Here is a 15925-nt window from a genome sequence, read left to right as displayed (position 1 = left end):
TCATAGAACCGGTCAATTTCATCCTCTTCAGCACTGGTGGTTGGGGCATAGACTTGGATTACTGTGATATTGAATGGTTTGCCTTGGATTCGAACTGAGATCATTCTGTCATTTTGAGGATTGTATCCCAGTATTGCTTTTCCTACTCTTTTATTGACTATGAAGGCTACTCCATTTCTTCTGAGGGATTCTTGCCTGATGGTCATCTGAATTAAATTCACCCATTCCTGTCCATTTTAGTTCGCTGATACCTAAGATGTCGATGTTCAGTCTTGTCATTTCTTGTTTGACCACGTCCAGCTTGCCTTGATTCATGGATCTTACATTCCATGTTCCTATGGAGAAAAAATCTTTACAGCATCGGACTTTCCTTTCACCACCAGACACATCCACAGCTGAGCGTCCTTTCGGCTTTGGCCCAGTCGCTTCATTCTTTCTGGCGCTACTAGTACTAGCCCTCTGCTCTTCCCCAGTAGCATATTGGACGCCTTCCGACCTGAGGGGCTCATCTTCCAGCGTCATATCGTTTTGCCTTTTGGTACTGTCCATAGGGTTTTCATGGCAAAGATACTGGAGTGGGTTGCCATTTCCTTCTCCAGTGGATCACGTTTTGTCAGAACTCTCTGCTATGACCTTTCCGTCTTGGGTGGCCCTGCACGGCATAGCTCATAGATTCATTGAATTACACAAGCCCCTTCGTCACGACAAGGCAGTAATCCATGAAGGAAACAGGATACAGACCAAATAAACAAAATAAGGGATTACATTGATGACAGGGGAGGAAGTGAAAGCAATAGCCCTGCAGGCACATCCCCCCTTCCCCCTTGGAAGCATGACAAAACCCCAGGAGAGGTGGAATGAAACAGAAATGAAATGAAATAAAATAGGAATGGGTTTTGACACAGCCATAAGTCCAAAGCTGAATGAAATTAAGATGGAAGTCAAACTTTTAAGGAAAGGAATGGAATGCACATAGCTGTAATGGGATGTTCGTAATGATGTACAAGCTGTCTGTCTTGGGTGGCCCTGCACGGCATAGCTCATAGCTTCATTGAATTACGCAAGCCCCTTCGCCACGACAAGGCAGTAATCCATGAAGGGGTCAAAAATAGTAACTGTTCCCTTATATGTTGTACTTTGTCTATATCCTACCCCATTTATGCTCATACCAGGTAACATATTTTAAGAAAATGTCAGAAAAAAACTGGAAAAAGATGGGGTCAGAAATAAGTCCTTGGGAAGAGATCATGGGAACTGGGTATATTTAACTTTGAAAGAAGATTCAGCTGAGAAGCAATAGAATAGCTATTTTAGCAGCCTAGAAGGATGCTATAGAGATATTCAAGGCTGTTCCTTATCAACCTAGAATGAAAATGTCTGAATGTTAGGGAAAACAGTGGTGCAATCAAGCAAGGGAAATGTTGAGCATCTTAAAACAAGCTTGGTTTACCATAATTTGAGGATATTTTACTGAGATTGGGCACTTAGGGACTAGCTGGACACTTTAAAGTCTGTGATTTTAATATTTTATGAACATTAGCCAAAATACTCAGCACTACTCTGCTTTTCCATTACATTAAATATATTTATATTTTAAGTTACCCTATTGTTAGATCCTGGGGCTTGTAGTTTAAATACTATGCAAGTTATAAATGAATATTATGTTTTGGAGCCATTTTCTTAAACAATTTACTCACAATAGGATTCCAATATAGACTGCCATTGTCCCTCTTTCCAGAAAGAGAAAGCAGTGAATAAGTTCCGTAGCCTCATCAACAACTTCATCTCTAAGAAGCCCCATGCATTTGACAAGAATTCCTTCTCACAGCAAATTCAAATGCATTTGCCGCTGGGATTGCTGGCAAAATAAGATGAATCTCTCAATATAGCTAAAGCAAATGATGAACGCTCGTGGTCCAATTACGATTAAGCATGCTCCATAACCATGACATGCTTATGTATGTATAAGAGGGAGAAAAATAGGCAAAAATACAAAATGCCTGCCTTGCCTAGAGGTCATTATTGGAAAAGAAAGAGCTAGGATACTTTGTTTCTCCATGACTTTGAATTCTCTAGAGTTGAGTCCAGTTGATTTCCTTTGGGTTTTTCATGTGTGACAAATTTCTACCTCTCTAAATTTGTGAGAAAGGTCAGGCAACTAAATACTTCTGTATACAAACGTATGTAACTTTAATAAGTAAAATAAATAAATACATGTGATGATTCATAACCCTAGATATACAAAAACTTATAAAACTATGGTAATCTGTCAGGTCTACAATATACTAGGTTAGCAAGATGAAATTCAGTCTAAGCACAAGAATTAAACTGACTCCACCTGAATCAAACAGAGAATAGATTAGAAATGGTGACTTGCTTTTAATTAAAATGGGCATAGAATTGTTAAATACTGATTCCTTAAGAATTCCATCCTACATGATGATTCCATATGATGAGAATTAATTATTTGCCAAATATTCAAAGAGAGATGTCATAAAACACATATTCCTTTACAGGGTTGGGTAATTTTCTGAAAGAGAAATGCAACTAATCTTTCTCTAATATGTTTGGGTCCAAGAGATTTCTGCAGAAGTTGTTTAACCTAGGCTGAATCAGGTTGCAGGAGAATCAATTCAGAAAAAAATGGCAGGCATATCCTCAGTGAAAGACATGATCTCCCATTTCTATGGTATACAATTCTTAAAATGAGCCATTTAGTACTTATGCAGAAACAAAAAATGCAGTAAAAATGCTAGTAATTTTAAGATGAAAGGGATTCTACGCATAACTTACAGCAGAAGAAATGCAAGCCATAATCACTATTGGTATAATCCTCTGTATTTCCACTCAGAAATAAATCCAGCAAGGCAGAGGGACTGATTCCCAGTTAAATGTTGTATGTCTTTGAAACCAGCTTGTTCAGGGTCAGGACTCTTGACTTTAAAAAAATTGATCTAATGTCTGAGAACAGGGTCTTTATATTTATTGCATTTCTGTACTTTCATCATTCTCAAGGTGGTTTACAACAAAACACCAGATTATAGAAAATCAGAAAGAACAGTTAAATGAGCAGAGCAGTTGTAAGAAACCAGTAAAATGTTTTAGGCGTTAAAAGCTTGAAAAATATTTTTTAAAAACTGTAATACCATTCAGGAAACATTTGTATAATATTTCCATTCCTCAGATTTCTACAGAACTACATTTGTTAAAATGAAGTAACATTGCTTCAGAATGTATGCATCTCAGCGAATGTAGAATTGGCACTTTCTGACTATTTCTTACTATTTGCCAATATAATTGTATAATTTGGGATGATGGTCTTTAAAACAGATAGCAGATGAAATGTTAGCAAGTGTAAGATTCATCGTGTGTCAGGTTAAAGAAAAAAAAAAGGGGAGGGGGAACAACAAGTCTCCAAAATCACAAGTTGCTACACTATCCATTCATCTCACGATTACTAGGTACATAAAGAGGATCTCATTTTCCCCTGAAAGGTAATCTTCTTAAAAAAAATGTTTAAGATCAGTAATTCTATGAAGTGGTCTGTAATCAGAATAAGCCCTGCGTTATTTCTTTGACATTTCCTTAACATTTGCTCACATGAAACATTTTCACTAGCCTCTCACGTTACCCCATTTGCTTTGTAGTCTATGGAGCTTTTCATTTTGGCCAAATTAAAGCAGCTTACCAGGTCCCTTCAGAATATTTCACTACTTCAAATCCTGAACGACGTTCCTCATTTAAAGAGAAATCCTCCTTTCCCTCTTTACACGACTCCAAGGTCATCCCTTAAAGGTAAAGGTAAAGGTTCCCCCGCACATGCGTGCTAGTCGTTTCCGACTCTAGGGGCCGGTGCTCATCTCCGTTTCAAAGCCGAAGAGCCAGCACTTGTCCGAGGACGTCTCCGTGGTCATGTGGCCGGCATGACTAGACGCCAAAGGCACACGGAACGCTGTTACCTTCCCACCGTAGTGGTCCCTATTTTTCTACTTGCATTTTTACGTGCTTTCGAACTGCTAGGTGGGCAGAAGCTGGGACGAGTAACAGGCGCTCACTCTGTTACGCGGCACTCGGGATTCGACCCGCCAAACTGCCGACCTTCCGATCGACAAGCTCAGTGTCCTAACCCACTGAGCCACCGCGTCCCTTCGAGGTCATCCCTTGGAGGCTGTTAGATATTTTTATGTACATGGTATTCCTGCCTTTGTGACACAATTTCCTTTTTCTAGGCTAAAATTCCTCTTCCACTAACAGAGTCCTGATATCTGTACAATTCCACTAGCGCCTGCTAACATTGCCCTGAACAATGGAAAAACAGTAATGTTTCTTCATCAGGTTCCTTTGCCACAGAAAATGTTTGGGATAACATCTGGTGAGCTTCTCAGAGTTGCTCTGGTGTTAACCACCATCAAATTGAATTAAGTACACAAATAAAGAAATAATAAAGAAATATCGGGTGTTCTTAGTAATTTTCAAATTCCAAAAAGTTGTAGATTTTAAATTCAACTTGTTTTTCCCTCCAAAAAAGTATATTTATTCATCTATGACTTTTTAATAATAGTAGCCAAATGCAATTATCACTTTTTTTTTGCTAAAATCCATGTGCTATGTTAATCAAGGTCAAGTTTGTCACATTATTAAGGAAGGTAGCATTTTATTTTTATACAGGGCAGCAGCTAACTTCTCAAATGAGCAGAATAATCTTCACAGCAAAAGTGGAAAAAAGGGTAATATAATTGGTGAAAACACAAGTTATATACCAAATGAATAATTTTCCATTGAGTGAATCAAACTTTGAAATAAAATACACCCATGCATGTCAACAGACAAGATAGAAATGTAGCACTATTTTCCTACTTTAACATTATGAGATATTTTATACAAACTGATGCACAGCAAAATCATTGCATGTTGATAACAATCGCTTCCCTATTTAGCTGCAAGCTAAAACTCATAGGGCTTTCATTCTTCTGAATACTGTTCCCTTTCTGTAGGTAAGAAGACTTATACAAGGCCCAAGTAGGCTTTGTGTATATATGTTTATGGAAGAGGGTAAGCAATATCAATATAAATAATAAAATGATAGGCTTTTTAAAAAGTATTTGTCCCCTGTTACTGCTTGGGAAAAAATCATTTTTCATGCAGCTGGAGAAAAACACTGATGCTCATGTGATTGGTTAATGCATTTTACTGCATAATGTGGCAATTATTGCCTATACAACTGTCCTATTGTGCCTGAATAGGAAGTGGCATCATCCTTACAATAAATTGTACGGTAATTAGCTATTTCCCCTCATTTCCTTTCTGAACTCCAATAACACTCATCTATATCATCTGTCTTGTTTATTTGCAAAAGTAAGATCAAACCATCTGTACTGCCACTAAATTGGATGGACTGTAATTTTCAGATCTCTAAAGCAAAGGTTAAAAGTTCAGCCCTTGGAATTGTTCACCAAGGGTCAGATAGTATTGAATTTAGGTGCCCTAAGAGATCACATGCATAAAGATAACTGGACCACCAGGATCACCAACACCTCTATGGGGGGAGAGGAAAAAAAATAGTATAACCCAGTAATTTAGGGCTTGCTAACAAAATCAAGCCTTCTCATCTCTCAGTCACACAGAAAGGAAAGCTTTGGCCACCTGCTCCTTTTGCATCCTTACCACAGGCACTCTCAGGTTAGTGGCCTCTGAACTTCAGTTATAATGACATCTCTCAAATAGGGATCATCTATTATTTACATAATTATTTCTCCCAAGAAGCTGCAGTCGCCAAGAATGCATAATTAACCAATGACATCTTTTCCTAGAGTTTCGGCTCATTCCCCTTTAGTTAATGTTTTTCATCAGACTGGCTAATTTAGTTATTACACCTTTTCCAACTATGCACAGCTAGTAAATTAATCAGAGGACAATATCTAACAGGTTTAAAACAGAAAAAGAGTAAAATATTAAGATTTTTCTCATCAAAGTTTGTGAAAGACCTCTCAGCAGCAGTGACAACTTTCTATGGTCTTTGACCATAACAAAGGTTGATTTGATTTGAACGCTCTACTAGTACCAGATGCTGATCCTATTCGGGTCAGCATATTTTAATTTCAGTGATGAAATGCAGTGGTCCACCTGCATGCTGCACATTGATGAAATGAGAGAAAAAAGGGAGATAATGTTGAATATTATAGAGCCATTCCATATGTCCCCTTTGAAAAGTAAAAGCAAAAGGCAATGTAAACATTTTTAAAAACCTAGCAAGGGACACAAAGTAAGCAGATCTGGCTATTTATCTGACTCTGAATCAAGTTGTACTTCCTCTGAAGTAGTCTGGGTGTCCTTCAACGTGTTCCTAAGCTCAGTTTTACTTGTTAATATCACACGGAGTTGGAAAGCATTTTTCCACCTTCAGCTGGCGTCCCAAATATAACCCATGCCTGAAGCATGCAGGCTTGCCAGATTGACTAAGGGCCTGATACCTTCTGGGGTTGTCCCTGAACAGCCTTCAAAAGCTAGTTGGTGTGGAATATGGCTGCTAGGGTTTTGACTATCTCAAAGATTTGAGCATATAATTCAACAGATTGCACTGGTTAGCTACGTGCTTCTGGATGCTGCTTTGTTTTTCATTTTAAAACCCTAAGCATCTTACGACAAAATGCTGAAAAGGCCATCTGCTCCCATATGAATCTGCCAGATCTGTAAGTACAGCCTGAGTGCCTTCCCTTTCAGTTCCCATCTCTTCTGTGAAGCCAGTCAGTAACCATCCAGAAGTTAGCGGCTCCCACTTCAACATCTGCTCCCATTTTCTGGAATTCCTTATAACTTTTCAGATATAAGCTAAAGATTTAGTTTTCCTCTAGCACTTGGTGGCTCTATTTAGTTGATGGTCTAACTCAGGCATGTGAAACTACCGGCCTGCGGGCTGGATGTGTCACGCCAAAGCCGTGCCCACCCCATTGCTGGCAATGGGAAAAAAGCCGCGATATGTCACGTGACATCACGTGATGTCATGCAACATCACGAGTTTGACATGCCTGGTCTAACTGGTTCTCACCCTTCTGACTGAGGGATGTTGTAAAGGGATCCATTATTTTATTTCAATTATGCTTTTAAAATGTAGATTATATTTAAATTCTGTTTTCAGTTATGCTTTTGTTTTAAATGAATTATCAGAAAAGTGAGGCCAAATATGTCAAATAAGTATATGAATGAAACACGTGAGCTGCTTTTCTTTTACACCAAGTTTGTCATCCAGCTGGTACTTCTGGACAGGAAATATAGTGCTTAAATGCCCTCTTTATTTTGGACTCAAAGGAATTTGGAGTAGAAGGAACAATTATGAAGAAATATTTGATTTACTGAGGGTGCAGGCTGCTTTCACTACCTCCAAGAGTCACTGATCCATCTCTTAGCTGCACTTTATGTGTCACACAAGGACCATTGCTTTTGCACCAAGAGTTCTCGGAAACCTATTCCTATGAATCAGGCAAGATTGAATGCCTAATTATGACCAAGATGGATAATAATCTCAAACTACATGTTGAAAATAAGAGACAGGTGACTGAATTTTCTTCCAAACTGGAAAGATTAGTTGAGGATAAGAGCTAGGCAAACCTATCTCATGCACATTTTATTTTTGTTATGTTTAACAATGAAAAAAATCGTTTCAAACTTTCATCTGCATTGACCTAGACTGGTAAACATATCTATCAGCTAAGCATGGATCTGTCAAATGCTCAGGAATGAGGAAAGCATTATCTCTTGGCAGGTACTTTATTACAAAGTTGCATATGTGGAGCAAGTTCGTGTGTCTATACTTCTGGGTAGTACCACGTTTGAAGGGTACGGTTTCCTAATTCCTACATCAAAAGTAGTAAGACAAACTTACCATGGTGTGAGTGGACAAGGCCATTCATTTGGGATAACTGTACTGAACTATGCTTCCCTGATGATGAAATATTAAATTCAGATTTTTCACACTGATTATATTTGCTAACAGAACAAAATTAGAATGAAAACAGGTGTTTTCTTATTATATTCAGTAGTACAAAATGCACCTAACGTCTCTATAAACCCCACTCTTTAATTAAATAAAATTAATTTAAAACATACTTTAATTAGATATATCAAGTTTTAATTACAAGCTCATTAATTGCAGCAAAAAACCCTCTGAAAATGGAGATGAGCATCTAGTAAAGAAAAAAAAAAGCAAGTGTTTGGCAGAAGTGCTACATTTAAAAACAAGAATGTTTCGTGCACATGACTAGCAACTGGCTTGCCTTTAGTGTGGTTTAAATTATAGGATAGAAAACATTTAAAAATAGGGATTCTCTCAATTTTCCAGCCAACTAGAAACTTGCTGGTAGATAAATACTCGATTGCATTCCCTTTATTTTGTCCTATTCCTCACCTGAAAAAGTCACGGTAGCAGAAACGTTTGCTGACTGCTCCAAGTCACAGGTAATGGTTTATAATTATAACAGAGTGTGCCCACTGCAGTCAGAAGTCGTGAGAGTCGTAAAGTTGGTCACCCGTGTGACTGGCCTGATTTTGAGGCCTTTTTTGTGCAGTCGTTAAATGGCCACTACAGTTGTTAAGCAAATGCCATTGTTGTTAAGGGAAGCAATTATTTGCTATGAGCCAGTTTTGTAGAAAACAGAAAGTGACTGTCTGGTGCTAAAAATGGCTGTAAATGAGAGCCAGCTGCCAAGCCCCTGACATGAGGCCACATGACCACTGGGAGGGGGGAAGGGAACAGTGAGAACTTTGGAACCAGGTTGTAGGCATCCCTAGGGACAGTTTTGAACAGTTGCTAAATGACTAGCTAGATGTCAAAACTATCTGCATTTCACAACCTTTTGACAAACTTTTATCTAACAAAACATAATATAAAAAATAAGCAAAAAAAAAAGCTTCATGAGAGTTTTATCATAGTTTTTTAATTACAAAAAGACTATACATACAGGAGAAGGCCTCGCAGCTCCTTTCTTGTATATTAGATGACCAGGGTGGTGTAATGTCAGGAAGGACCCAACTTCAACTCCAACCCTCAGCATGGAAGCTCAAGGATTTGGGCCATTTATCATTCTTTTAGTATGAGATGAGTTACATTACAAGTCAATTTGACTGTTCATAGTTGATGTATTAGAAGAACAAGTATTTTATTGGAAAATAAACATATATTCTCTATCTAATTTATAAGATGATTCTACACAAGGAATATTTTTGTTTGCAAGATAAACATTTGCATATATAAAATTCAAAGAAATAGACAATAAAAAACAGTACACATAGCCAAATACTTTGTAAATGGTTTTGAAAATGTAAAATATCGTTTGACTACTCTGACCTGTCTATCATCTTCTTTAATATTTATCTTTAGACATATTGAGAGAAAAATAAAAATATACACTCTGTCATTTAAAATGTGAAAGAAAATGGCTTTTCTTTCTTTATAATTAAGCATCTTCAGTTCCTGTTCTCTGAAAGCTTTGCTTACAGGAAGCAATGCCTACACAATGTATAGTAAACAGAAAGGCACAGTTGGCAATGGAATCAATAGACCATAATCTACCATACAGGAATGTATTAGTGTAACAATATACAGTAAGCAATCACCCATTTTCATCAGAATATGAATCAAATGTACTTATTTGTATCCTGCAATTTGAACAATTTTAGGTATCGCAGAAAAACTTGTTGCCCATATCATTTCTGTAACATGTCTGCCACATGTAGAAACTGTCTAAACATTCCATAAACTCAAACCCACAGGCTGCATTTTCACGTCTGTCTCATCTTCACATTAACATATTCTTTGCATTAGGATGATTTCCAACTGACACTGAAGGCACCAAGCTTTGAGGTTAGCAATAGGTATAATGTGCTCAATTGTAAGACTGATGCGGACAGGCTACAAAATACAAGGCCAAGTTGAAACACCCACGTGTTCGGTAACTGTGCACAAAAGATCTGTCACCTTTCTTCAGAGAAAGCAATTTCAAATGAAATTGTTATATGCTGTGCCAAGAGTGTGGAAATTATTTTCTACCACAGTTCAATACAGTTTGCACAGCTCTGACTGATAGCAAGGCACAATGTTGACACCAATAATGTGCCTTTAAAAGTAAGCTGAGAAGTTGTTGTTGTTGTTACTCTTATTATATACACAACAATGTGAAATCACAGCTGCCAGTTCTTTAGGTGGTATTGGCCTTCATACACATCACGTTCTTCCCAAGAACCTAAGATGATGCAATGTATCAGGGTACTATATGTGTAGATCCAAGCATTGTGGCCTTTTGCAATTGACTAATAAAAATTTTGTCAGTGCACAGTGCTGTCCAAGAGTTTTTGGTATGGCACCTAGTGTACTGTTAGCCACTGGGATCACAAAGATCAGTTTATGCCATAATGTTTCAATTTCGATTTTTTAATCTTGATACTTTGTGATGTTCTCTAATTCTTTGTCTCTATTTTACTATCCCCTGGTTTTGCCACAATTTTGTTTGATGGTGTTAAATTATTATTATTGTATTAGTGCATGTCATTATCATATTTATATTTATTTTCTTCCCATTCCCTAGACAATATTTTAAATGGAGAAGCAAAATATTCTAAGGTATCACAAAGAATAAGATACGTGACTTACTGAAATTTTCAACATTTATATATAGACACATATAAATTTTGCATTAACAAGGCACTGTGCTTTTTTCAGGCATTAAGAGTAAAATGATTCAGAGATTACCATATAAACCAAATATTGGGTTCAAACATTGCACCAAAATACAAATCAAGCAAATTATATTATGATTTAGTATAATACAAGACCCCATTCAATCTCTACAATTACAGTTTCTAAACAAGTACTGCAATGGCAAATATTTTTCCTAATTTTCTGCCAAACTTGGCCTTTCATAATAATTTTTCTTCTGAATTAAGTATTTAATTTAAGAAATTAATTTTAAGAAATAGAACAAGGGAATATGCAGTGAGGCTAAAAATCTTCTCACCACTTCTTACCAAGATCCATGCTCTTGGAAGTCTTCAGGTTAATTGATTCTGTCTGTTTGGCCAGGGTCAGAGATCTGAAGTTGATGGGCTGATCTGGCAAAAAAGTCTCTGAATCTGCTACTATGCTGCTGAAAGAAAGAAATCATACCAAGTATGTGGGGTGAAGATCAGATGTAGTAATTAAACTTTATACTATATAATACATTTTCTCTCCTCAGCTATTATAAGTCATTCAAGTTTTTTTGCATGAGTTATTGCTTACATTAAATCTAAATTTGCTTTGGGTAACTATCATCCAACCCAAAGGTATAGGTGTTTACCTTTTCTACTCACTTTATCATTATTTCAGTACTAATAAGGCATATTAAAGTTTAACAAAGTGCATTAATTTAAGTATTAAAAGTGTGCTATCATCTAATACATTTATCATCAGGTTCTTAATTTGTTTCCAATTAGATAAAATTCCTAGCTGCTCTGTAATAGGCCCATGCTTATGATTAAAAGAGTGAATATGCAGTTAAGAAGCAGGGAAATCAAGACCTAACTTAATTATTTCTCCTTTCAATTGAGAAGATCAAAGGCATAGTCCAATGTCCTGTAAACATGAATCTTTTCGCAGAATCTCTCTCTCTCTTTAGCTCTGCTTCCAAACTTTGTCCAAAAAAGGCACTCCAAATGTCTCTCAGCAGATTTGGAGGGCTAATGAGGAACTGTGATGGGGAAGGATGACCAAACACTTTTGATTCTGCTAATTTCCATCACTGGGACTTTTAGATTCCAGCCCCCTATTTGGTCCATGACTGTCTTAGATATGTCTAAAATTAAATTTAAAAATAATAAGGTATTCTGAAAATTACATATTTCCAAAAATTTCCATACCAAAATTTCACTGGAATTTGTGAATTACGGTATATGAATTACATGGACACACATTCTGTCTCAAATTAACACTGCAAGTTTCTTCTGAGGGAAGAGGGAAATTCTATAAAAACTGGACATTTTGAAATATTTTTCTAATTAGAAATGCCAAACATTGCAATAAGGAGAACTCTGATGAGAAATTGTGCATGTATACAGGCTTCCCAGTCCTTCCAATCTTATCTTTGGCTTGATTCAATCAGGTGTGGAACATAACCAATTTTTTAACCAGCTTCCAATTCTATTCAGAATGTTGGTAAAGAATCTCCTATCAGAGTGGAAAATAAGATAGGAAAGTGGAAACTGCTCTAAAAAGGGACAGTTCCATTTAATGAAATTGCAAATCCCCTATGAACATAAGAACGGTTCCCCCCATCCCAGTATGCAATGAAATATAAAACTGCAAAATGCCCCCAAATGAAAATTTTTATACTGTAAGAAGAAATAATTACTAGTAGTAAAACCATTATTACAGTAAGGAATTCAATAGATATATTTGTTGGATTTAAACTTTGAAGATTTAACAATTCAGTTTGGACTGGCCTCAGTTTCTTCCTACCCAATGGGGATAATGATATCTAAATTCAGTGAGTGTAAGAAAAACAAATCATAATAGATTTGGAAGACGAAGAAGGGTGAATATCAGAGCATATGTGGTGCAAATGAACTGTAGAGCAAAACTATTTTTCACATAACATGAAAGAGACTCATTGCTATCACTAGACATGAAATCAAAAATAGTAAACATCTTCAGACCTATGATTATAATCTGTGAACAGCTTCTCACTAGGATGTGGAGGCAACGGGGGTGGGTCTTCATTTTCAGCTGTGCTGCTTTCAAACTCTGAAATTAAAGGGGGGAAAAATAAACAATGGTAGAAGCAAGTATTTGTCTGCTGGCCAAAGAACTGAACTGGCATGCTGCATATCTCTTGAATTAGCGGCAATTTTATACAAATCTCCAAACTAGCTAAACTAGAATTAAAAATACACCAAGCAAAAAAATATTTCCCCCTTAGGATTTTCAACAGACCTGATTTCTGTTTGCTCATGTATAATTAAAGATAAACATATTGAAATTCATCTTATGATGAAAAATGAAAGCCCTATGTTGATTTTAGTAATTTCACTGGATATTCTCTTTCCGATATCTAAGCTTGAGCTAAGATTTAAATAAAACACTCAAATGGATGCACGGATGCTGTATCAGCTAGGCTGCCATATAGTTAAGCTGTGATTCAGTTCTATTTTGTTACCCACAAATTGTTATGCATTAGAAAACAAATAAATAATATATATCTAAAAAACCTGATAATGACAGCATACCCAGCTTTCATTACCTGTAACATTCTTAATCTGAATCTTGGCTTAACATATCAACCATGTGCAAAATTAACTCCCTCATGTTGCTGCTCCCTGAAACATACATGACATGCATATTTCTCCCAAGGTAAGAGAAAAACCATTTGCAAGTTAAGAGAAGAAAAGCATAATGAATTCTATATTGACCTTCTATCCCATTGAGAGAAGGGAATCTTATTAACTAATAGATGCTTTTAAAGCGAGAAGTACTTGGGGGGAGGAGAGAATAAATTAATATCATCCACAAGCTCTTATTATCTTCATCTAGAAGCTTTAAGAGACAAAATAATGAAGTCTGACCTTCTGGAACAAATTATGAAAGAATGAGTAACTGAATTTTTTATTATAGCCCAAAGCCAGCAACTTACAGCAGCCTATGGACATTGAAACGTCCAGATAATAAACAGATAACTGTTTAATCGTGGAAAATTTGGTTTACCAGTTGTACTGGCAACCCTTACATGCAGCTGCACAAAATTTTGCTACCTTCTAAGTTCCAGCAGACCATCTGTCTGCAAGTAAAAGGGGAAGCAGGAATTCATTAGTGCAATTGGGAAGCTTGCTAACAGGGTTTCAGTACAATTACTGGGTATACCCCCTACAAAATTTGAGAATAACAGGACACACTTTGGAAGGTATGCTTCCAATACTTTTTTGGTTTGTTTTTTTTAATCTGCCTTTCTGCAGAGCAAATGCAAGGACAGTAAACGGCATTTGCAGTGGTTAGGCTACATGCTTCTGAGCTAACTTAAGGAAATACAGACCCCATTCTAGTTGTGGGAGGAAGGGTTCAAATGGCCTTTGTTTTAATTTTAAAACAATTGTTTTAAAAAGTGGAGTGGCTAGTAGCTGGGGAGGAGTGAACAAACGCATTGTGGGAGTAAGGGTAGCACAGTACAACAAGTTTGACCCAACGATGCTGCTCAAACCCTAGAAAAGCATGGGTCACCAGAGGTGAAGATACAAAACTGGCCGGGACATTCAGGATGCTTAAACAAATGCTCAGGCCAAATCTAAGTATCCCCCCCCCCAACTCTATCAAACAGCAGCCTCTGCTCCATCTAGTCAACTAGGGAAAAAAGGGCTTTATTCCCACAAGTGATATTTCTCACTATTCTGGCCTCTATAAAATACAAGGTTTTGTTTGAACACTGATGTATCAGAAATGTGAAATAATTTGGCATGCATTTATTATAACCTTTTCTGTGAATACCATGAAATGCTATTTTTTTATTTGAAACATTTATTACAATTTTTGTTAAAGATGAAGGAGGGATATTTTGCTGTGACACTTTAAAATGTGAAGTTCTACAAATGGGTCTTTTTTTCTTGTGAAAAATGATAGTGGACACAATAATAGAAAGAATGGTAGGGAAAATAAGATATATTGTTCAGGCAAATAGGATTCCCTGCATACATAAATAATCTGAATCAATGACATCCAGGAACATAACTTTACTCTGATAAAACTGTAGCTGGAAAAAGCTGTGTATATAAAATACGGTCTACATGTAATTGTCTTAATTTGATAGATTAATCAACCTTGATAGTTGATTAATCAGTGGAGAACAATTTTAATTAGTAGTAAAGGTAAAGGTAAAGGTTCCCCCGCACATGCGTGCTAGTCGTTTCCGACTCTAGGGGCCGGTGCTCATCTCCGTTTCAAAGCCGAAGAGCCAGCGCTTGTCCGAGGACATCTCCGTGGTCATGTGGCCGGCATGACTAGACGCCAAAGGCGCACGGAACGCTGTTACCTTCCCACCGGAGTGGTCCCTAATTTTCTACTTGCATTTTTACGTGCTTTCGAACTGCTAGGTGGGCAGAAGCTGGGACGAGTAACAGGCGCTCACTCTGTTACGCGGCACTCGGGATTCGACCCGCCAAACTGCCGACCTTCTGATTGACAAGCTCAGCGTCCTAACCCACTGAGCCACCGCGTGCAACACAATAAAAGTTCAGTTGTTTATTTTGTTAAAGTTATACTATTTCAATTCTTATACATTAGACTGTAATAATGAATGAAGAAGAACAAATATCCATTTTAAATAGAAAATCCAAACTTCCCATGCTTATGGCACTCTAATCCAAATCATATCAGGCAATAATATGTGAAAATAATTGGCATACTCAGGAAGATTTGCAGATATGAAGAAAACAAGACAAATACATAAATAAATAAAAACCCATAAAAACTTTTGAAAGTAAAATGGATCTGAATGAACTCCTCCCCCAAGCAACTACATACAGATAGTCCTTAACCTATGACTGTAATTGAGTCTCAAATTATGGTCGTACGTTCTTGTGGTCATTAAGTGGATCACCACATGATCAGAACCAACTTTATAACATTTCTTGTGGTAGCTGTTAAGTGAACACGGCAGTCGTTAAGCGAGTGCAACAATTGTTAAGCAAATCCATTATACCATTTTTGCCAGAAACAGAAGTAGATGCCAGAAATCAGCAAAAAAATGATGAAAACTGCAATCACATGACTGCAAATGGTCGTAAAAGTGAGCCAGTTGTCAAGTGCCCAAAATGTGATCACATGACTTTGGGAAGGGGCATGGCCATCATAACTTCAAAATCAGGTCATAAGTACCTTAAGTCGAGGGCCACGTTTAATAACTCAGTTGCACAG

At 37.0% G+C, this 15925-nt stretch overlaps 1 protein-coding gene across 4 annotated transcripts in view; it reads right to left on the bottom strand.

Annotated features, from left to right (window-relative positions):
* Window positions 1-15925, bottom strand: part of PARD3B (par-3 family cell polarity regulator beta) — a 600416-nt gene that overhangs the window by 313929 nt on the left and 270562 nt on the right. For 3 of the 4 annotated variants that reach the window (XM_081312950.1, XM_081312947.1, XM_081312949.1), the window contains 2 exons: window positions 12682-12769; window positions 11017-11135 (listed from right to left, as the gene is read on the bottom strand). In XM_081312950.1, the coding sequence (XP_081169076.1) occupies window positions 11017-11135; window positions 12682-12769 (207 nt within the window). The remainder of the gene's footprint in view (window positions 1-11016; window positions 11136-12681; window positions 12770-15925) is intronic. The other variant, XM_081312948.1, reaches the window with a different exon arrangement.

The sequence above is a fragment of the Vipera berus genome (genome assembly GCF_964194415.1).
Source record: "Vipera berus genome assembly, chromosome: 1".
NCBI lineage: Eukaryota > Metazoa > Chordata > Lepidosauria > Squamata > Viperidae > Vipera > Vipera berus.
This window is presented reverse-complemented; position numbering and strand designations above follow the sequence as displayed.